At 50.7% G+C, this 23,615-nt stretch overlaps 1 protein-coding gene across 4 annotated transcripts in view; it reads left to right on the top strand.

Moving 5' to 3' along the window:
- KIRREL3 (kirre like nephrin family adhesion molecule 3) overlaps positions 1-23,615 on the top strand; it is a 359,483-nt gene that overhangs the window by 247,102 nt on the left and 88,766 nt on the right. For all 4 annotated transcript variants that reach the window (XM_032709608.1, XM_032709606.1, XM_032709605.1 and 1 more), the window contains 2 exons: positions 13,964-14,113; positions 17,252-17,401. In XM_032709608.1, the coding sequence (XP_032565499.1) occupies positions 13,964-14,113; positions 17,252-17,401 (300 nt within the window). The remainder of the gene's footprint in view (positions 1-13,963; positions 14,114-17,251; positions 17,402-23,615) is intronic.

Genomic DNA, 23,615 nt, shown 5'->3' with positions numbered 1-23,615 from the left:
CAAAAAGCCAAACTTCCCTGGGGTCCAATTTCCTGCAGACCTTAAAGTCCCACTGTCCTTGTGGGGAAGGGGCCAGTGGTGCTGTTTCTGTCCTCCCAGGAGGTGCAGCAGCTTCAGCAGGAGCTGTGGGAGCATCAGCCCAACCAGCAGTGCCCACAGGAAGGGAAGCAGCCCAAAAACCAAAGGTGCCAGAGCTGGGTTGTGCCACAGGGGTTAAAGCTCTTTTGGTGCTGGGTACTTCCACACTCCTGACAGCAAGGAGGGAGCTGAGTGAGGGAAAGATGTTCCTGGCTGTTGCCACAGGCATTTAGCTTCAGCAGGTCCCAAGGTAATAAGGCAGCAAGAACTGTGCAGCTCCACCAGGCTGGGATGTGAGTGGCACTGGGATGTGAGTGGCACCAGAGCCTGGGGAGCACGGAGCAAAGCCAGGGAGAATACTGACTGAGGAGGTAGGAATGGCCCAGGGATTAGAGAGCAGGTTGTAAGAGGAGAGACTGGAGGAGGTGAATTTATATAGTCTGGAGGAGGCTCAAGGGGAGACACGACCGGAGTCTATAAATACACACAGCAATAGAAACCAAGGGAGGAAATTATTCAGGAGGAGGGAGGGCGAGGAGCAGTGCCTGAAGCAAAGCAAGGAAAGTTTATTCTGGGTCTTGCACGGAAGGAGAACAGCACCTGAGTGGGATGGGGTACCACCACTGCCAACCATGCTGCTGCCATCCCGCTGAGGCCTCACCGAGCCGGTTCTCTCCCTCCCATCCCAGCCCTGCCGTGTTTCCCAGCAGCCTCCACCTCCTTTCTTCCCTGGCAGCCGTTTCACGCGGGCGTCTGGCGCCCGGCGGCCCCGGCGTGCCTTCGAAGGTTTAATAAAACAGATTGAGATGCACTTGGGCTTGTGGCTTGACAACTGGTTCCCCTTGGACAGGAACATTTGCCTTCTCTGGGTGACAATGCTTTGAGCCCGTCGCCTCAGGCACTGCAGCTCATTGCTAGTCATCTCTCCAATGAATAATACACAGGCCTGAATATCTGCCTGCATACATCTTCCTTTGCTGTAGGATAATTTAATGTTATCTTTGGGCCTCCTGCTCCTGAGATGAAGAGATTACTTCGAACCTGCAGCTTGCAACCACAGCCATTGGTTTCAAACGTCATTAAGTTTCATTATAACAAATAAACACTGCAATGACATTTATAAGTTACCAGAGAGCACAGAAACACAAATATGAAGCAGATAAACTGCATTTGATCCAAATAATTACTGCAGGCAATATCGAGCTTAGGCTGAGCTGGCAGGCGGGTGCTGGGTAATTTATAGGAGTCCGTAAGGCTCTGTGTTGCACATTGCTGCTTAAAAATTATGATGATGGTTATGTGTCTCTCTCTAAACCCTTAAACAGGTTATGTTCCTGCCTCCTTGAAGGCAGGGAGCTTTTCCTCAAGTCAGAAATGGAGGTGGCACAGGCTCAATGTCAGGCTGTTACTAGTTTGGGGACTTTCCTACCTCTATTCCTCAGGATTTCTCAGCCTGAGAAGGGACCTGCTTTGAGGTGTGCTCTGCTTCAAGCTGCAAAAGAGCTTTATTTATTTGTTTGTTTATTTATTGATTTTTCCCTGGGGGTTTCTATCCCCACTGTGGATAAGTTTTCAAGAGAGGGGAATCCGTGGGGAGAGATTTCCACTCCAAGGAGGTACAATACAGTAGTTATAGAGTCATAGAATGATAGAATATCCTGAGTTAGAAGGGACTTACAGGGATCATCAAGGGGCATGTACCAGCAAACCTCTCCCAGCAAACCTGAGGAAAAAGCATTTCCCCAAAAAATTTGAATGAAAAGGGGGTTTGTTGCTGTGCTGGTCCTGTAAACTCTCACAAAGCTTTGCCTCTGCTCTGGGCTGAGACACATCTCCTAACGACCCCAGTGGAGCTTGTCAGGCATGGAAAGGTTCCCACATCCTGCAGGCTCAGCCCAGGAGGGGGGTGGGACACAGCTGAGTTTATTGACGAGCATCTCTCATTACCTGCTAATTAACTCAGCAGGCTGGAGTGTGCTAATCTTCTCCTGGACCAGGGTTTTGCACAAGGCAGCCATTGGCTCTGCAGTGGGGACCATTGAGGAGGAGCTGGTGACAAAACAAACAGCAAAGTCTGAGTTAAATACATGGGAGTCCCTTCTCCCCCAGCAGGGAAGGGGAGAAGCCACGGGGTCTGTTGGCAGTGACAAGGCACAGCCCCTTCCCTGGGCCTTCTCCCAGGGCTGCACGGGGCTGATAAAGCAGTCTTAGGGCAACAAATATTGACTAAATTCACGTTTTCTCTCGGTTCTCATGGTTCTTGGCTTTCTGGGGTAAAACCCAGTCAAAAAGCAGGAGCCAGCTGTTGTAGGCCATGGTGCAGGTCACTGGCCTCCTCCACGATGGATAAATGCACTTCCCAGGCATTTCCCTGGTTCTGTGGATACTGGAGCAGCCAAGGTTTGAAGAGAGAGCAGCTTTTATTAGGCTTCCATGTATGGATAGAGAAGTATATGAGTTTTTAAACATCTTCTGGGGGTAACAAGGATGGGCACGTGTGTGAAATGCTCCCTGCTCAGATGTGATCTGCTCTCTGTCTGTTCATCTCAGCATCTCCAACTCCTCCTGCCTCTCCCCTGCCACTTTTTGTGTGTATTGCACATACTTCACTTCAGGCTGTTTTTCAGAATAATTTGGCTTAACTCTAAATATGAATCTTGCATGCATAAAAAAAAAAAAGCACATATTTATGATCATTTCCACTTGTAAAAATCTGAACAGACAATAATCACAGCAGCAACCTGCTAATTCTCACTCCATCTTCAGAGCTGATAATTCACGCAGCACAACCCGAAGCCATCTCACCCTGCTTGGGTGAGCAACGAGTCCACAACCTCCTCTGTCATGTCCTGGAGCTGATCTGGGCAGGAGCTCCCCCAGAAGCCACTCAGTTGATGTTTCAGGCAAACAGAGGCTCCTCAGCCTTTCAAGGCAATAGTGAGATTTATTCTTGCCTTTTTGTACCCCATCCACATGGTTTGGTGCCACCAGGGTGTCTGTCATTCAGGGAAGGTCTCTGCTGGGGGAATCTTGGGTGGTGGCACTTCCAACACCAGCAGAGTAGGAAATGTCCTGCAGAGGGATTTCTTTAACCACTCCTTGGATGAATTCTCAGATTTGTGTGATCTCTCATCAACCTGTAATGAGGCTACTTAAACTCAAAATTACTTTGAGAACGAGCAGAATCTTCCAGTCATTTTAATATTACAGAATCCCCAAATGGTTTGGGTCAGAGGAGACCTTAAAGCTCAGCTTGTTCCAACCCCCTGCCATGGGCAGGCAGTGTTACATTAAACATCTGCATTTGCTGCTCTGAACTGCATCTCCACTCTGATTTCCCTCCGTGCCTCAACGCCTGCGATAACAGATTTCGGAAAACGAGGATGGAAGTGAAACATGGTGCGACCCAAGGAGAGATCTTTGCTCTAATTTTCCACCCCGTGGACTGCACAACTTGCAGTTGCCTCTCTTCCCGGGAGCAGAGCCAGACTTTGAAATCTCCAAATCATTTGTGAAATGGATTATTCATCCTTCTCGTTTTCCTACGGACGAGTGTCCTCTGTGCCCTCTAATTCAAAGATGAGCTGAGATTTAAAGGACGCTATTTCAAAGGAGCAGCCCTGATCTGGGAACAAAGAGTGGGCTAAAGGGGTGCACTCGGATTGATGTAATCCAGGAAGGGGGGATCACCTGAGAGATTTCAGAAGGTCACAGTCCTTCAGGATTTTATCTGGGAGACTCTGTGTGGACAGGCTGCTGCCCACTAGTTCACACATCAGCTGTTATTTTTGGAAGGGAAAGTTCCTTTTTCTTCTCTGTGGATTCGAGTGGGAGGTTTTATGTCCCAGGAGTGTCTGTGCAGCTGAGGACCCACTGACCCCTTTCCCAGTGCTGTTTGGCAGCTACAAATGGTTCTCATCCGAAAAGCAGCTGGAGTTGCCATGGAGAGAGCTGGCTTGGCTGGAATTACTGGAGTGTCCCCTTGTCTGCTCTTCCTCCCTGGGCCCGTGGGCCTGGCCATGGTGAAGCTGTGCCAGGACACTCCACCTTGACTGGAGAGCAAATGGGAATTTATTATTCTGCGCCAGGTTCCTCGGGAGCACCAATAACAAAATATTTCTTGGAGTCATTGGCTATTTTCAGTGGGAGCCAGGCCCCCCAGGTGGATCAATAGGAGGAAATCTATTCCCCTCTGCTCAGAGAGCGAAGCATCTCCCATCTCCACAACTGGTTAGTGCCATGCCAGGGTTTCCAGTCCTCGGGAACAGCCTGTGGTGCTGTTTGCAGCAACAACAGGCATTGCCCCTGTGCCCTGGGCAGCCCTGGCAGGAGGCTCAGAGCTCACAGCTCACCCTGGGGAGGGAACCAGGGCAGCCCAGGTGTTGGGACAAGGCTGTGGCCCCTACCCAGGGTACAGGGAAGTGCTCAGCCCTCTCCCCTCTGCCCACACTTCTCCCCTCTGCCAAAAGCACACAACCAGCTCTGCCTCTTGCTGACCCTCCATTCCGCTGCCACTCCCCTGCGACTCCTCACCTGCTCCTCCAACCCCCTGTGCTGCTCCCTAGGGTAAAACACCACCTGATCCACTTTGCTGCCTCCATCTCCAACCCTGCAGAAGTCCTGTGTGCCCCAAAGCACATGTTCCAGCTCCGTCAGCTTGTCTGATAGGAGACAGTGCTGCTCTCCCTGAACTTGGCGTTATCTGGGCAGCAGGTACCCATGAGCTGGGAAAGCAGAGCAGCCCAGAGCCATCCATGGAGCCCAGAGCCATCCATGGAGCCATTCATGGAGCCATCCATGGAGCCCAGAGCCATCCATGGAGCCCAGAGCCATCCATGGAGCCACCCATGGAGCCAGGAGCTGTCCACAGAGGCCAGAGCAATCCACAGAGCCTGAATATTCAGCATGATCCAGCCCATAAGGTCACTTGAACGCTGCTTTTTGGGGACAGCCTATCCTTAGTGCCTTACATGCAGTCCATTGGTTTTGTTCCCATCAGTGCAGCTCCCGGGAACAGGCATTTAATCTCCCAAGAGGCAATTTTCCAAGCTGGTGCCGGGAAGAGGTTGCTAATAAATATCCCACGGTAAGGATACTCTTACACCTTTCCCAACTGGCAGCTAATACCAGAGCAGCAGATGACATTTAAGCCCTTTCTGCATGGCTGATCAAACTCCTCACAGCGACTTTGAAAGCAGTGCTGGGATTTCGTGTGGGTATCAAAGCCAGAAGAACACTTGATAGTTCAGATCTCTTACCTGTGTGACTAATAGACAAAAAGACCCCTGAAAGGTTTAATATCTTATTCAAAATTTCCCTGTTTCCCGTTTGAAGCTGCTCAGTGGACACAGTAGGATGCTGGTGGTTCCTCTCAAAGCAGCGCTGGAAAATCTCTGCCGTCACCCCGAGATGAGCTCAGGGGCACACGGGGCTGGCTCAGGGCTGGTCATGGCTGGGAGGCAACGGGTCACCCAGAGGGCAAACTGGAGAGCAGAGCACTGTCTTTGCACCTTAAACTCCACCTCTGGCTGTTGGCATTGGAATCACAGAGTCACCTTTGAGATCATGGAGTCCGAGCGTTAACCCAGCCCCACCACCGTGTTCACCCCTAAACCAGGTCCTCAAGTGCCACATCCACATGCTTTCTGAACACTTCCAGGGATGGTGGCTCCACCACTGCTCTGGGTAGCCTGTGCTTGACCACCCTTTCTGTGAAGAAATTTTCCCTAATATCCAACCTAAACCTCTCCTGGCACAACTGGAGGCCATTTCCTCTCATTCCTTGTTCCCTGGGGGCAGAGGCTGAACCCTCCCCCTCGGCTCCCCCCTTCTGTCAGTGAGTTGTAGAGAATTAGAAGGTCTCCCCAAGCCTCCTTTTCTCCAGGCTGAGCCCTCCAGCTCCCTCAGCTGCTCCTCATCAGTCTTGTGCTCCAGCCCCTTCCCCAGCTCTGTCACCCTTCTTCTCATTGCTTTTCCTGGGGTGATCCCTGTCCCCAGGATCGCTTTGGTTCCGGTTTCACCTCAGTGCAGCCCATGTTTTCCACTCCAGGCTGTGTGGGGGGCTGCAGTTGGTGAGCACTGCCCAGCTGTGTGTGGTGGGTGCTCCCAGGGGAACGTCCCGTCTCCCTCGATGTTTGTGGGTGAGCAAGGCCCGAGCTCAGCTCCCTGCCTTGCCCTGGGAGCAGGGACACATCCACTGCCGGGCAGTGGGAGGCTTGTGCTCGCTGTTCCATACACCTGAGTCATCCCTTGACTGAAGGGGCCGTGCTTTTGTTTCTTTTCAAGCTGAATAATTCAGCAGCATCCAGTGCACCAGAGCCACGTGAGCCGGACTTACGTAGTCGCACTAAAAAAGGCCAAACTGACATTTTTGTTCAAACAGATTTTTTTTATTATTATTTTTTTTCCCCCTCCCCAGGGACACAAAATAAAATAATGGAAGGCTTATGCAAGGGCTGAACTCAAGCTGCCTTTCTTATTTCTGCCACGAAGATAAAAGGAAGTACATGACATGGCTCTGGTCATCACCTACAAGGGACTCTCCCGTGGGGATGCTGCTCCACGTCTCCCTGCTGGGATTCATCTGCTCCTGCCTAAGCAGCCACGGGTCTTTCGCTTCTCTGATGATGCAAGAAAAGCTTGCCTGGGGAAATCCTTGCCCCTGGGGACACGTGGCTGCCCCTTTCCTTCCTACTCCAAGGTCCCTGTGCTCAGCCAGTCCCTGGGCACACCCTCAGTACGGGTCTGGCCATCCTGTCCCCCTGGGGAGGTCACTGGGGAGCAGGAGGGCGGGTGCTGAGCAGCTCTGGCGCCCGCCCGGCTCTTCCCTGTGATTCCCCATGACTGACAATTCCAGAGAGCTTTGTAAATAATGTAATGCTTTTGTCTGCTTGCTTTTCCCAGCCGTCTAAAAATCAATGTGGGCGCGTGTTCTCCAGCACGAGGGGCTCGGTGTCCTTGGCTCCGAGGAGAGGCCCCAAAGGAGCACTGAGAACCAGCCCCTCTGTCACGGGGCTGACAGCAGGAGCTGCATGAGGTGGTGCAGAGCCAAGCTCTTATCTCCTGGGAAAGGATGGGCATGGAGCCACCCCTTCCCACTGCTCTCCACGGTCAAGAGGTGGCTCCATCTCCAGGCATCCTACTATGAGAAACCATGGCTGAAATGCTGTTCCCCTGGGAGCATCCACCACACACAGCTGGGCAGTACTCACCAACTGCAGCCCCCCCCACAGCTTGGAGGGGAAAACATGGGCTGCACTGAGGTGAAACCAAAACCAAAGTGATCCTGGGGACAGGGATCACCCCAGGAAAAGCAATGAGAAGAAGGGTGACAGAGCTGGGGAAGGGGCTGGAGCACAACTGACATGACGGGACGCTGGATGGTGGGATCTGCTTGGTCTGAAGAGGGACCCTCCCGGGATGCTGTGTAGGATTAGGGTATCACACAGCAGCCCCTTGATGATCCTCCTACCATGTGTTCCAAGTCAAGGGAAGGATGAGCTCTTCTCATGGAGAGACAAGGAGAAGGCTTGTCCCACCACTCTTAATCACCGGGCCTTTCATCTCTGAACAGCAATATTTTGACAAGGAGCTTCATAGTCCTCCTTCACCACTTCTCCTCTTAACAAAAGGACTAATTCTTTTCAGAACACAATGGAAATTCAAAGCTCCACTTACATAAAAGCAGGCACAGTGTCTCCATTTCTAATGAGTCATTGTTCCCTCGGTGAGTCCCTCCCTCCTTCCTACAGCACTCACTCCTCTGGGGTAATGAAAATTTAACTCTCTGCTGCTCCCGGTTGCCTCTTCTCTTCTTGCAGCGAGTTGTCTGCACTCAGGCTGGTTTGGGCACAGAGGATGCAGCTGAAATAATTCAGGCAGGAACTCATGCAAACAGATTTCAGTCCTCAGAGAGCTCAAAACGCCGGTCACCAGCTTGGGCTTCAGCGATGGAAGGAGCTTCAAGGTCCTGCTGCAGCACAGACCTTGGCAGCGCCACCGTGTAGGGGCCTCCCTCCATTTCCTGGGGTGTAAAATGGGATTTTAGGACCTTCTCACCATCCTTGGGTGTGGAAATTCCAAAAAGGAATGTCATGGCACTGGCCACGTTATTTCCCTTGGAAGGCACACACATAGCAGAGCCTCAGCCTTTGTTTGAAAGAACAAGGCAACATTAGAGAGAAAGGCTGAAAAACAGGAACCACAGGTGCAAAATCCATTAAGGAAATATAAAGAGTTCTAAACTAGTTCTGTCTTTTTTCCTTTTTTTTTTTTTTTCCCCTTTACCTTTTATGAAATGCTTGTGACTTCACAAGGATCCTGCCTGGGATTTTTGAACACAGGGTTAGTGTTCTTACCTGCTCACTGTTCACTGTGGAGCCTTTATTCTTGCATTTTGTTCCTGCTGTTTAAGGTTTCGATGGCCAGAAGTGCCCCCTGCTTTTGTTTTAGAGGCTCCCTGCAGGAAGGCAGAAGCTCACAGGGCCAGCAAGGGGGTCACCCTGGCACCTGGCAGCATAAATAGATCCTTGGGGGGCAAAACAAAGCCAGTAACCAGGAGAAGATGAGGAGGCTCAGAGATCAAGAGCCTCTTGTGCCTCCTCTGACACCAAAACCTCATCTACAATAGCAGGTGACCTGTGGTGACAACCTGCTTTCAGCAGCAGGGCAGCTCCAGAGCACACACAGGACTCTGGTGTAGTGCTGGAAGGCGGCCAAGAGGCCTGGTTAGCATCTCATTTACATATCCATTTGCTTTTAAAACAAAACAAAAAAAAATCAACAATGAGTTCAGGGCCCTAATATTTGCTTCAGCCCAGCGGTCTCAGTGCTGGGTGAGCAGCAGGGGCTCACACGGAGGCTCCAGGGGCAGAGCTGGTGCCCAGCGACTCCCAGCCGTGTTCCCGGGAAGCCTGGCATGGGCTGCTTATTCCTTTGAAAATATTCCAAGTCTTCACACTTGAGGAAGAATAGGGAGTGGAAGTAAAATGGGACCACACTTGGTATTTGGGTGGACTTGTCCATGTTGCTGCATCTCCCTGCTGCTTCAGATTGCTGCTGCAGGTCAGGGGAGCACTTCCCAGATCCAGATCCAGGGTTCCTTTGTGCAGCAGGAGGTGAGGAGGAGATGGGAGATGGCTGATGGCTGGTGTGTGGGCCTTGACTGGACTCTTGGGTGGGCTCATGTGGTCAGCTGTGTGCAGGTTGGGGCTCCTCAGCACAGGAAGGACCTGGAGCTGCTGGAGTGACTCCAGAGGAGGCCACAGAGATGCTCCAAGGGCTGAAGCCCCCCTGCTCTGGAGCCAGGCTGGGAGAGCTGGGGATGTTCAGCTGGAGAAGAGGAGGTTCTTAGACACTGTAAGATCCCCTTAGAGCCCCTTCCAGTGCCTAAAGGGGCTCCAGGAGAGCTGGAGAGGGACTTGAGACAAGGGATGGAGGGACAGGACACAGGGAATGGCTTCAAACTGCCAGAGGGCAGGATTAGATGGGATATTGGGAAGGAATTGTTGGCTGTGAGAGTGGTGAGGCCCTGGCACAGGTTGCCCAGAGAAGTTGTGGCTGCCCCATCCCTGGAAGTGTCCAAGGCCAGGTTGGATGGGGCTTGGAGCAACCTGGGCTGGTGGAAGGTGTCCCTGTCCATGGCAGGAGGGGGACTGGATGAGCTTTAAGCTCCTTTCCAATCCACACCATTCTGGGATTCTGTGGTGAACTCCAATCTCTGCAGGAATTTGGATTAACCAGAACAGGATTTTTTTGTTGAAACCCTGTTTTCTGGAAAGGGAGAGAACAGGAAACTCCTGCTTGCCCAACAGGTTGGAGTCAAACCACCTGCTTTGAAACCAAAGCACCATTTTGTAATAACCTTCTAAACATTCACAGGAAAATACCCAACTGACGTTTTTCAGCCCATTTTCTTGTAGCTGAAACCACTCAACCTGCATTTGTAAATCACCCTCTCCCAGTCTCCCCATTTTCAGTTATTTTCTGTCAAGTATCTTATCTCCCTTAAAACTTTTCTGCAAATTACTTGTTCCTTTGACATTAAGACATAAGCTGTAACGTGGACGGGCCTCTGATCTTCCAAACCCAGTTAAACCCAGTAATCAGACTTTAAGCTGATTTGAAAGCGAGTTGAGCTCTGCCTTCAGTACTTTTTTCTCTTTTTTTATCTGTGATTTAGGGAGAGATGATCCTGCCATGGAGCAGGGACTGGGCCAGGTAATGCTCTTAAGGTCCTTGCACCCATCTCTCCTCTGCTGTGGCTGAGTCTGAGCTGTTTGTAGCTGAAAAGGAGCCTTGGATGAATAAAAAATGGGCTTAAGTGACAATTTTTCACACTGAACAAACAGAGGGAAGGAAAGGACAGGAGACATATGCCAGGATTCTGCTCTGATTTTCCATGACCGTTGGTTCATCTTTAAAACAAATCAAGAAATAAAAGAGAAAGGAAAAAAAACCCCAAAACTAAAAAGGGCTTCATTTCCAACAGCAATTAGCAAATGAAGCCTCTGCTTAATGGGCATTTGCAGAGGGCACAGACACCACTTTGTGCCTCTGGTTTCTCATCAGGGCTCGTGCAGCTCCCAGCTCCCAGACAGAGAATTCTGGCTGACAAAACGATCTTTTTAGGTTATTGCTGCATTCCTGAGCTGTCCCTGCTCGCCTGACTTCGCCTTGGGAATTGTCAGGATTACAGAGTGAGCTGTGAAAACCCACTTAGCGGGTGGAAAATATATATTAAAGAAAAAAAAAACAAACAAACAACAAAGCAACAGAGCAAAATGCTCCCTTTTTCTGCTTCCTTTGCGAGTTTTCTCTCTCATTGCACTTTTCCCTGTTATCCTATTAGTGCTTGTCCTTTATGAGTCTGAATAAAACTCAGAACTGATTCATATTCCATTTGAAATCAAATATTTAAATCTTAATTCAGCACGAGGGTTTGTGCTGGTATCAGAGACCACCGTGACTTCCAGCCAGTCTCTCCCAGCAGGAAGAGCTGGAATCTCCTCTGGAATTAACCTGCCCTGCTGTGGATGCAGCACCTCACTGAGAGCCACCACCGTGGCCTCTTGGAGCACCTGTGCTGGAAACCAGAGTTCCTCGAAGACAAGTGGGTGCTGGGAGACCTGGGATCTCTGAAATTCCCGGGAATAGGGTGCTCAAGGTGCACCTGGAGATCCGTAAAAATTTCAGCCGGGCTTTTTTGAGCTCGATGTGTGTAAAGCAGCTGGAATTTGGAAAGGACAGCTCTGCTCTTCCCCGCACACCTCGGGCTGGCTGGGAGGGAGCTGAAGCTGCGATAAATTAAACTGAAATATGAGCGTTCACACGTTGGTTCAGCAGCACCAGGAGGAAAATGATGGAGCTTTGGAGCTCTGCCCTGCAAGAAAGGCCCAGCAGCTCATCTGGAAACGAGTTGAGTTGCGAGAACTTGTGTCACACTTGCCCTTGGTTTCAGATTAATCACGAGCCGGTGATTAAACGGAGTCAATGGAAATTAGGGTTGAATTGATTTGGGGTGGATCACATGGAGACTGTCCTGCTTTAACAAATTGGTTTTAAAGAAGAACTTTTCCTTCAGCCCTGTGCAACTCTGTGTGTTGAACTGACAGCACAGGGGTGAGGGCTCTGAATTCCTGCCTGGTGCAGGAGATAATTCCCACCCAGAGAGGCTCCTGGTCATTAAAATCCCACAGGTAACACGGCAAGGAGCAATCCAGTCATCCTGCCTTTCTCCCAGCTCCTCTTTCTCAGATCTCTCCTCTGTCCAGAGTCAGAGCAACACTTTAAGTGGTGGCAAAGCAATTGAGGTGCTCTGCAAACAGCTCAGACCCAGAACTGTGCTCACAGGGAGCCCAGTCTGCCTGAAATGGCTTCACATTTAGGACCTTCCAACATTTCACAGTGACACTATGGACAGTGGGGGATTTTGGGGTTGTCCTGTGCAGGGCCAGGAGTCGGACTTGATAACCTTTGTGTGTCCCTTCCAACTCAGGAGATTCTGTGATTCCACATGGGATTCAGTTAAAGGTTGGACTTGATAATCTTGGAGGTCTTTTCCATTCTTAATGATCTTTGTTTTCCATGTGCTGGCTTGCAGCAAAAGGAATCATCTAAGATATCCCTGATGTGTATTTGGGACAGGGCTGTTTTGTCAGTGGTTTTTCTTGCTTTCACTGTTTTCTTTACAAGCTCAGGTCACATCTGAGAGAGGGGAGTGAACTGACACCGTGGAACCACACAGAGATGTCCTGTGTGGGCATCCCACAGTCCCACCTTACTTGAGGGAAAAAACAGAGCACTCATTATGGAAAGAAAAAAAATAGCTGGATTTAACACTTTGAATCCCTGGAAGTGTCCAAGGCCGGGTTGGATGGGGCTTGGAGCAACCTGGGATGGTGGAAGGTGTCCCTACCCCCGGCAGAGGGTTGGAACAAGATGAGTTTTAAGGTCCCTTCCAATGCAAACCATTCTGGGATTCTGTGATTCTGTGAGTGATTTTCAATCATGGAGAAGCCAAGGGATGATGATGTATTTAAGAGAGTGAAAATAAAACATTTTGCTGAGCAAGCCCTGCTGTGGAAGAGGTTACACCGACTCCAGTGCTTCCCGTGGAAAATGAGACGTTTCATCCCACACTCGAGGTGTGAGACATCTCACCACGGCAGGAGGTGACCTGGGGGCTGTGAATTGGTGTTGAAGCATTTAGGGTGGGGGAGGATGTGGAGAGGGATGATTAACCCCCACTCTTGGAGCACTGAGGTGGGAGGTGACAGGCTTGGCTCGTTAGGGTCAAACAGTTTGCAAATTGGATGAAGCTTTGGCAGAAGGCTGTGCTGAACCAGAGCTGGTCCTTCCTTTCCTCTCCAGAGGTGTGTGAAGCTCCCAGCAAGTACCAGTAGGTCACACTCTGGGAGGAGAGGGAACAGCAGCCCTCGGTTGTTTTATAGCTGATCGTTAACTGAACACCCTGATTTAGCAGAGAGCACATAGAGGGGAGCAAAAATCAGAAGCAGAGGACCAATGTGCTCTTTTATTATGTGTAATACAAAATATTGCTGCTTCTGGATGTCCTGCTGCTCCTCTGTCTGTGATCCTGGTGGATAAAACACTACCACCACAATTTGGGATAAAGTACCTGGAGAAAATGCCTGGTGCCCCTTTGCTGTGATATTTGCTTTTTACAAAGGGAGGGAAAAAATTGCAAATGGTTGTCTGAGTGTGTGACAGGGGAAATAAGTGCTGTGTCCAGCTTTGGGAACATAAGAAGGATGTGGACCTGTTGGAGCAAGTCCAGAGGAGGCCACGGAGATGCTCCAAGGACTGGAGCCCCTCTGCTCTGGAGCCAGACTGGGAGAGCTGGGGGGGTTCACCTGGAGAAGAGGAGGCTCCAGGGAGAGCTGAGAGCCCCTTGCAGGGCCTAAAGGGGCTCCAGGAGAGCTGGAGAGGGACTGGGGACAAGGGATGGAGGGACAGGACATAAGGAATGGCTTCAAACTGCCAGAGGGCAGGGTTAGATGGGATATTGGGAAGGAATTGTTGGTTGTGAGGGTGGGGAGGCCCTGGCACAGGTTGTCCAGAGAAGCTGTGGCTGCCCCTGAATCCCTGGAAGTGTCCAAGGCCAGGTTGGATGGGGCTTGGAGCAACCTGGGCTAGTGGGAGGTGTCCCTGCCCATGGCAGGAGGGGGTGGGATAAGACAAGCTTTGAGGTCCCTTCCCACACAAACCATTCTCTGGAACAATCCCATAATTAAGAGCCGCAGAGCTCCGGTTTGTGCTGTGCCAGGAGCATCTTTGGCTGTTGCATCCAAGGAACTGCTGCATTGTGTTGCAAACCTCTGGAGCACTGACAGCTCCTCTCTTCCTCTCTCCTTGCCCTCCCCAGGCCAAGCGTCGTCGTTCACGCAGCAGCCCCAGGACCAGGTGGTGATCGCGGGGCAGCCCGTGACCCTGCTCTGTGCCATCCCCGAGTACAATGGCATCGTGCTCTGGATCAAGGACGGGCTGGCCCTTGGAGTCGGACGGGACCTCTCAAGTAAGTCGGGATACTGAACTCAGAAAATCTTTCTGAGAAACTGCTCAGAGATTTTTTTTATCTTTAAGCAGCAAGGTATTTGTTTATTCAACGTTGGGAGCAAGCCAGCTCGCTCTGGACAAACTTGCTTGAAAGTTTCACACAAAATCAGCAGGTTTTATACAATTTTCGTATCTGATTAAATGCATATTCAAGTGATTACAACATCTATCTATACATATTAATAACAGGCAGAGTGTAGGTGGAGCTCAGGAGGGGCTTGGAGTGGTGCTTCTCTTGGCCCTCAGGGGTCTGGGGGCTAATTCTCGTCTTCCTCGGCCTGACCTCCCTTCTCTTCTGTTGTTCTTGACCCGCTCGCTGAGGCTTGGAGAAGGCCTTGGCCCCTGGCCTGTTTCTTCTATTCAAATGTCTACCTTATCCGACTGCATCTTAATTTATTACCTCTAGGCCTATGACATGTTCTTTTACCATTCTCTTAAGTTTTGGTCCAGTAAGAAGAACAGAACAAGCACAGATCATTTTGGATGTTAGTAGCTTGTTAGTAGGCCCATATTTCTTAGTTAACTCTTTTGGGCCTGGCCTCCTGTTTCAATACCACCCTCCCTGAGCAAGGAAAGCAGGAGCTCTCCCTCCCCAGCAGTGCAGGCACAACCACAGCATTTATTTCGGGGGCAATGTTTTCATTTCAACTACAAAACCTTCCAACCCAGCCCAAGTGAAACTTGGAACAAAAATCCTTGAAACTTGGAATAAAAACCCTTGAAACTTGGAACAAAAATCCTTGAAACTTGGAATAAAAGCCCTTGAAACTTGGAACAAAAACCCTTGAAACTTGGAATAAACCAGAACTTTTTTCACCCAGCCAGTGGTGGTGGGTTTCCCAGTGGAAGGGCTCATCCTTTTTCCTTGCCCACAGAGGTCATGGATGCTCCAATCCTGGCAGTGTTCAAGGCCAGCTTGGATAAATCCCTGAGTAACCTGGTCTAGTGGGAGGTGTCCCTGCCCATAGGAGGATTGGGAGTAGATCATCTTTAAGATCTTTTCCAACCCTTAACATTCTGTGATTCCATGTTTCCTGAGGATTTCAGTTAACACTCCTTCATCAGCACTTCTTTGAAACAAAACTATTGATTCCCTCAGGTGTCACCTGACCCTTTGGAAAGCCCTGCTTCGGTTTCCTTGACTTCTGGAAACAAATGTCACATTTCCAAAATGCAGGATGAAATGTCTTGTAAATGTTGAAAGTGCCTGTTTTGATATTGTCAAAAATAAAAAGAATCATAGAATGGAATATCCTGAGCTGGAAGGGACTCACAATTCTGTTTGCTTTGGATAAATGTTTTCCTTGCAGCCCACAGGTACTTGTGGCTTCCTTAAGCTCTACGTTTGTCAAATTAAAGTTTGGTAACCAAATTCCTCAGAATTCTCATTATTTAATCCCATGCCCGCATTGGGATTGAGGGTTAACTGCAGCTGGTGAAGACTGGTGCAATCCTGGGGAAGTTATGCAGGTTATTCTATGTATTTTGCTGGAAAACACTGATTTGTGAGTGAAATATTTCACATGAATAAGGCAGAGTGTTTGCTGGGAGCCCTTCAGGATCTGCAGCCTCGTCCCCTCGAGTGCTGCAGAGGGTGGGCACGTGTGACGTTCCCTCTGCTCAACCTCTGGGAGATCTGGGAGAGTTCTCCCCCAGCCCAGCAGCAGTGTTCAGAAACCAGGGGAGGCTCTGTGTTTTCTGGTCTCCAGGGACCCTAAAGTGCAATGCCTGCTGCTTCTTCCCCTCTCTTTTTTATTAATACATGTAATTGCTCATTTACAGCCTTGCCTGGGTGAGCAGCCCCCTCTTCTCCTGTTTTTCAAAGCCACAGCTTTCACATCCATCAGAGAGCTGAGCTCTCCATGCAAGACCTTGCAGCTCGACTGGGTAACAACAGCTCCAGTGGAGTACGGAGCTGATGGGAATGACTTCCACAATTAACAGAGCTGGGGCTGCTGGAAGCCAGAGGAGCTGCCAGCTCGTGTGATGCCAGCTCAGCCAGTGTCTAATTAGCGAAATACAAACAAACCCATCACTTGTATTTCTCGCGGTTCAGGAGAGCAAATCCTGCTGATGATAACTCGGGAAACAAGGCCCGAGCGTGTGCCAGGCTGGCCATGTCACACAGAGTGTGCCAGGCTGGCTGTGTCACACAGGGTGTGCCAGGCTGGCCATGTCACACAGAGTGTGCCAGGCTGGCCATGTCACACAGAGTGTGCCAGGCTGGCTGTGTCACACAGGGTATGCCAGGCTGGCCGTGTCACACAAAGTGTGCCAGGCTGGCTGTGTCACACAGAGTGTGCCAGGCTGGCAGTGTCACACAGAGTATGCTAGGCTGACCATGTCACAAAGGGTATGCCAGGCTGGCTGTGTTACACAGTGTGTGCCAGGCTGGCTGTGTTACACAGTGTGTGCCAGGCTGGCTGTGTCACACAGGGTGTGCCAGGCTGGCAGTGTCACACGGGGTGTGCCAGGCTGAGGGCAGCCTTCCTCCCCTCATGCTCCTCGTGTGCCCAGCCAGGCTGAGCAGGGCTGTTGGTGCCTCCAGACCCAGCTTTGAGCAGAACCAATCATGGAATTATTCCAGGGTTTCACCACAGCTGACTTCAGGAGCTGAGGGAATGCCGTGACAGGTCGCAGAGGGGCCAGAGGTGATGGGTTTCCCAATGGAAGGGCTCATCCTTTTACCTTGCCCACGGAGGCTGTGGATGCTCCAATCCTGGCAGTGTTCAAGGCCAGCTTGGATAAATCCCTGAGTAACCTGGTCTAGTGGGAGGTGTCCCTGCCTATAGGAGGATTGGTACTAGATTATCTTTAAGGTCTATTCCAGTCCTTAACATTCTGTGATTCCATGTTTCCTGAGGATTTCAGTTAACACCCCTCCATCAGCACTTCTCTTTTGAAATTGTAGGGCAAAATGTGCAGTCTCCTTCCCAAATTTGGAAGGGTTCTCTCTCTCTCTTGGAGCTGGCTGCCAAGGAGGGGAGGAAGCTGCCTGGCTCCTGGGAATGTCTGGGGGGTGCTGGGGCTCTGTGTCTGTGCTCTCCATCCTCGGGCCCATCGCTCCAGCTCCTGACCCGTGCGCTGTGCCCGGCAGGTTACCCGCGCTACCTGGTGGTAGGAGACCATCTGTCAGGACAGCACCACTTGAAAATCCTGAGGGCTGATCTCCAGGATGACGCCGTGTACGAGTGCCAGGCCATCCAGGCTGCCATCCGATCCCGACCTGCCCGGCTGACCGTCCTCGGTGAGTCTCCCCGTCACTCCGGGGGGGATTTTTGTCCTTTGGGACAGAAGGTGTTGTTGCTCAATCAAGAGGAAATGGGAATGAATTCATGGAGATTAATCCATGGTGAGAGCAGTGGGGGTGCAGCTCGATCCTGAGAACGGGAGCAAGGGAAGCTGTTCAGGGAGTGAAGCACTTCAGGGATGGAGCACAGCAATCCCGGGATGAGTAACAGAGGCACCAAGTGTTTGGCACTTCAGCTCCATGAATTTACATGCCAGCTGGAGAGTGCATGTCCATAAATTTAAGGATATGTAGAGAGTCAGTGTCATCATAATGATACCCTTCCTGCAGCACTGCTCTGCAGCAGGACCAGGATGAATCCACCGCTGGAGGAAAGGCTGGTTCCTCACTATTGCAGCATTTTCATCCTATCTTCATATTAATATTCGATCATCCTGCATTTCTCAGTAATTGATCCTTCCCATGAGCAGCACAGGAGGGTGTTGCATGGGATTGCAAACTAGGAGTGGCTCCCAAAATCTGGTGAAGACTCTTTATGGGTGGGAGATGGGAGAAGAGCTCTGGCAGATCCAGAGGGCCCTGCTGGCAGCTGGTGCAGGGGGGTCTCCCCCCAGGAGTGCTGGGAAAAGGCTGCGTCAGCGAGGCTTCCCGGAACGCACGAGGCTTCCGAGAAGTTAATGAAAATGGTATTTTTCTTGAAAAGCTTGGACAAAACCCAGCCTGTACTGCTGCTCCCAGATCCATCCTGATTATTCAACCCCCAAAGTTGAAACCATTTGCATACTGAAGTTTCTTTAAATTGAAGTTTGGATTTGGGGTTTTTTTGCTGTTGGTTGGTTTGGGTTTTTTTTCCCCTGGTTAATCTCCAAGGGAAAAAGAAAAGCTTTTAAAAAGATGCAAGATTTTCAGTGCTTTTAGTCAGATCAGCACTAATTAGTTTTAAGCAGCCAAAAGAAGTGAATTAAGGCAGTGGTGGTGGTTGAAGGTTCACCTCACCAGAGCCTGCACCTCCCCACGAAAACAAGTTCTAATTTTGGGTTTGCAGTTTCCCCCGTGTCTGTTTTTCTCTCTCCACAACTCTCCAACATTCCCTACCCCTGAACTTACACAGCTGCCATCCCTTCCTTCCCTGACCCCCACCATAATGATGATTTTCCTTTGATCCATCCTTCTGCTCAATCAACCCCTGGCAGCAGCTCCGAGCTCTGACATGTGCCCACACATGAAAGAATCCCGGGAATGAGCCGGAGAGCGGGAACGTTGCCTTGCTCTCCGACAGCCCCTCCTTCGCCCGGGCTCCCTCCTCCTGTTGTCAAAGTTGCCGGAGCCCAGACAAAAGAAATAATGTTATTTAATTAGAGCTAAAGATTTCAAAACTAATTTAGTCCCAGGGCGTACGTCAGAGCCGCCGCGAAGCGTTGATTGAGCAGAGAGATGTTTTTATGGATCAAAAGGAAATCGTTATTATCTTTGGGGTTATGGAATGTGTTGAATAGATGGTAGTTAATGTTTATGTGGATATACATGGTAGTTGCTAATTGGTACATTTACCTAAGATGTTCAGCAACTTATATTTGCAGAGTGTTTTCCTTTTAAGAAAATTAAAGTTACAGCATGTTCAGCTTAGGCCGAACTGGTGGGAAAATGGGGGTTTGGAACCCACTGGTGGCTCATCTTTCACTTTAGGTGTATTTATGCAGATGTTCTGGGGGGGAAAAAATGGTTGTGGCCCCAAGGCTGCCAGAGTTCAAGGAGTGTTTGGACAACATTCTCAGGCACAGAGTGGGATTGTTGGGGTGTCCCGTGCAGGACCAGGAGTTGGACTTGATGATCCTTGTGGATCCCTTCCAGTTTGGGCAATTCTGTGATTACATGAAATTTAGGGGGATTGGGGAGGTAGGAGGGCTCATCCCATGCTTGGAGAGGGGCCGGGAGGTGGTTGGTGACCAGTGGCTCCCACGGTGTGTCCTGCAGCGCCGGCAGTGAGGGTGGGGCTGCCACGGGGAGGGGTCTGTGCTCTGTGTTTTAGCCACCCCAGTGGAGGGGACAGAAATGGCACAGGAGGGGCAGGTGCCTCAGCACCCTGTGTTTTGGGAGCCAGCTCTGGCTCTGGCAGCTGGTGCAATGTGCAGCCTGTCAGGCTGAACTCGCTGCGTGTTGTGTTTGTGCAGAGCAAGGGAGGGACATTTTTGGCGGTTCCAGATGTGCAGTGCCACCAGCTGTGCACACATTGCTCCTCTCAGGATCTGGTGCACGAGCCTATTTAGTTGTGAGCCAGGCAGCTGCTCCAGAGGGGTGTGGATCTCCCAGGTTTCATCTCGCCGGGCTGGGAAGGGATGTGCCGAGGCTGCCTGCTCTGCCTTACTGGATGATGCCTGTGGGGTGTTCCTTCATCCCTGTGTGCCCAGTTTCACCTGAGACTGCAGACATCACCTGGGCATCCCTGGATCTGGGACAGCTCTCAAGGAAAGGATTTGTCATGGATAGGGCAGAGCTAGGAGGGGCTGGTGACTGGGAGGGGCTGCTGACTGGGAGCCCAACATCTGCTGCTGGTTTGCCAAAGACTCGAGGGGCTCATCAGCCAAGTTGGGTGTTGGAGGCAGTTCTGGGGAGCCCCATCCTGCTCTATCACCCCCAGCCTCGTCTCTGGAAAATACCTTGCCTGTTATTTTTACATAGGTTGGTGCCACCTTGTCTGTTCTTGCCAGCTTTTCCACTTCCTTGGTATCAAGATATCCCCTAATGCCTCCCAATCCAAGCTCCAACTGCTGTCATTCATGTCTGACAACAGCTTTATGGGACTGATGTCTCCTGCTTCCCTGCTCAGATGCAGAGCTACATCATATTTTAATTAAATATTTAAGGTTTTGTCACATTGTTTTCAAATCTACATGGTTAAATGTAGTGGAACAGATCATTCCATAGCCTTGGAAGTCCAAACATTCAGACGGATGAGCCTATTAGTGTCATCAGCATCAGGGAAAAGCTTTTCTTTGTGGAGTCTCAGCGACAAATATTCCTTAGGAATGTGGCTACAACCCATCCCAAAGCTGGAGGGCCCCACTTCTCCAGCTCTCCCTCACCTTCCCTGCCACCATTATCCAAACTGTCTGGGGAAGGAGTCACTGCCCAATGTTCTTGGGATCTCTGCCCCAGCAGGGAAGGCTGACAAAGCTGATGGGATGGGATTTGGGAGATATGGCAGCATCCATGTTTTCTGCAAGCAAAGGATGTCAAGGCAGTTTGACAGGGGAGCCCAAGCCAGGCAGGCCTTGGGAAGCCACAGGAGGGCTATGTGCTACCTGGTACATCTTTTATGGCAGGGCTGCTTAATTTATGATCTATTTAACTAAGCCGAGGTATTAATTAAATAAAGTAAGAGCCTGATTAGGACTCGGAGAAATTTAAAAATAAAATCAGGCAGCAATCGAGCGAAATTGCAAAGCAAACACTTTGGCTGTAACCACTGGAGAGCTCCCTCCGGTCTTCCATCAAAGCTCCGAGCAGGGAGGGCAAATACAAGGGATTATATTGCCAACAGATGTGTGTTGTTAAAATATGCATCTGCCAGCCGTGGAGCTGGAGGAGCCGCAGGGCTCGCTCGTGGATCCCTCTGCACTCGGGGGACCGGGAAGGAATTTGAGGCCCCTCCAGCCGAGCTGGGATTTACAGACCCGTTAATTAGTGTTGAGCTCCCAGATCTCGGAGGCAGCAGAGCGAGGAGCAATTTGAAGAGAGCACTGGCTTCCCCTGGAGGGAGCAGAGGGGAGGGCAGAGGGGACCACGGGCTCATGGACCCTCAGTGACCAGGAGCGGCCGTGCTGGGAGGATGGAGGAGGCCAGGGCGAGTGGAGCAGAGGGATGATGAGCTGTTGGAACCTGGATGGTTCCTCTCCTTCACTGGTGCCTTGGCAGGAGCATCCTGGGCCTGTCCTGGTCTGTCCTCCCAGCAGGAGACGTGACACCTCCAGCCCTGCCACGCACACTGACTGTCCCGGGAAGCTCTTGCTTGTCACGGGGAAAAGGTTGGTCCCAGAGGTGCCAGTGGGAACTTGGTGGCAACCAGGAAAATGGGATATGAGGGTGTGAGGAGGGAGGTAGGGTTGCTACTTCCAGAGGCTTAAGGTGAATAATTGATAGGCAATTAACTTGTACCTTCACCTTTTATAGTCTAATTCCCTCCCTCCTCCCCATCCATGGCCTCTTCTAATATTAACTCTGCCTTCACTTGTGTCCCATTAGGAATAAAGCTTTCTTAAATCAACATGAATTATTTAACTCTACAGATTAAGTTAATTTGGAGCCAGAGCTCCTGTCTCTGACAATGGCACAAGTCAGGGATGGGAGAAAAGGAGGGTCACTGGGGTGTCAAGTGCAACCACGTTCAATCACAACCATTTCCCTCTTTTTATTTCATTTTTTATTTTATTCCAATCCTCTTCCTTGCCAAGTCTTCCCAGTGCTCCCCTGCAGAGCAGAGGAAGCATTTCCATTACCAAAATGATGGCTGGCAGCTTGAGACATCTGCATTTCCCAGCTTTCCTGCTCTTTAGCAGAGTCTGATCAGGAAATAAAGAGGTTATGGCCTGGGAAAGGCCATTTTTCAGTATTTGTTTGTAATGCTGATCTGCAAGGAGAAAATGTAACGAGGTGATGTTTCAAATCCAGAAACAGTTCAGCTTGGAACCTTTTCTCCACACTTTTTAATAGAACTCAATTCTCTGAATGCAAAATTCAGAGCATGTAGAGCCAGGATGTCAATTCAGAACAAAAAAAAAAAAAAGAAGTGATGAAAATGTGATCATTTTCTTCCAGACAGTCTCTTCTCCTTGAACAAGTTTGGGCCTTCACAAAGCTGCATTTTCTGCTGGGAATATTTTCAGTGGCAAAACAGCAACCGGCTCTGCTGGGAATGAAATAGAAACATCAAACAATCGAGCGCAAATCCCAAATAACCTAAATATTTGATGTCATGTCTGAGCAGCTTAAGTTTACAGCACTCTGAGCCGGCTCCCTTTGATAGCAGAGGGTGGCCGGGTTTCCTTGCTCGTGCCCCTGTGTGGCTCTGGGGTGGGAAGGCATCCCTGTGGGATTCACCGGGCCCAGCCAGGCAAAGCAGGGCTCTGCACGAATTCCAGGGGAAAGGCAGTTCTGCCTCATGTAGCCTAGAGCTGGAAACCAGCCCAAAGAGAGGGACTGTGGGCTAAAAAATTGAGTCTAGAGATGGGTCCTCCCAAGGTGGGTTTCATCCGGGTGTTGGGAAGTGCTGCTTCCCCCTTTCCAGGGTCGTTGGCTCCGTGTCTGTCTGGAGGAGAAAGGCAGCAAGTGCACCAGCTCCATTCTCTGTAGTCTGAAGGAGACAAGCAAAATTCCACCACCACATGGCCATGAAGCACATCCTGGCTGTGGTGTGGCCAAGGGTGAAACGCTCCATGGGACACGTCCACCCATCTCAGGTTCTGCCGGTGTGGGAGCGGCACAACAACGACTTTCTGATTGTACAAATGGGGAGAAGGAAGTTAAGAAAGGGCTTTGTTTTACATTACAGGCATTAAAAATGATAAATAGCATCAGAATCATGGAATGGTTTGGGTTGGAAGGGACCCAACCCCCTGTCATGGGCAGGGACACCTCCCACTAGCCCAGGTTGCTCCAAGCCCCATCCAACCTGGCCTTGGACACTTCCAGGGATGAGGCAGCCACAGCTTCTCTGGGCAACCTGGGCCAGGGCCTCCCCACCCTCACAGCCAACAATTCCTTCCCAATATCCCATCTTACCCTGCCCTCTGGCAGTGGGAAGCCATTCCCTGTGTCCTGTCCCTCCATCCCCTGTCCCAAGTTCCTCTCCAGCTCTCCTGGAGCCCCTTTAGACACTGGAAGGGGCTTTCAGGTCTCCCTGGAGCCTTCTCTTCTCCAGCTGAGCACCCCCAGCTGTCCCAGCCTGGCTCCAGAGCAGAGGGGCTCCAGCCCTTGGGGAATCTCTGTGGCCTCCCACTCCAAAAGGTCCGTGTCCTTCCCAACAGGACAAGGTTATTTCTGAGCAGGGGCTGGTGTTTAATCACACAAAGGGAAGCTCAGCAGGGCCAGGCCAGCACTGAGCAGATGCTGCCTCTGTTCCCTCAAACCCTGTTCCAGGTTCTGGGCTCACACATTTGCAAAATTTCTGTTTTCTTAAAAGCCCTGGGCCCCGGGGTTGGGTGATGCCACCTCT

The sequence above is a fragment of the Chiroxiphia lanceolata genome, chromosome 23 (assembly GCF_009829145.1).
Source record: "Chiroxiphia lanceolata isolate bChiLan1 chromosome 23, bChiLan1.pri, whole genome shotgun sequence".
NCBI lineage: Eukaryota > Metazoa > Chordata > Aves > Passeriformes > Pipridae > Chiroxiphia > Chiroxiphia lanceolata.
This window is presented reverse-complemented; position numbering and strand designations above follow the sequence as displayed.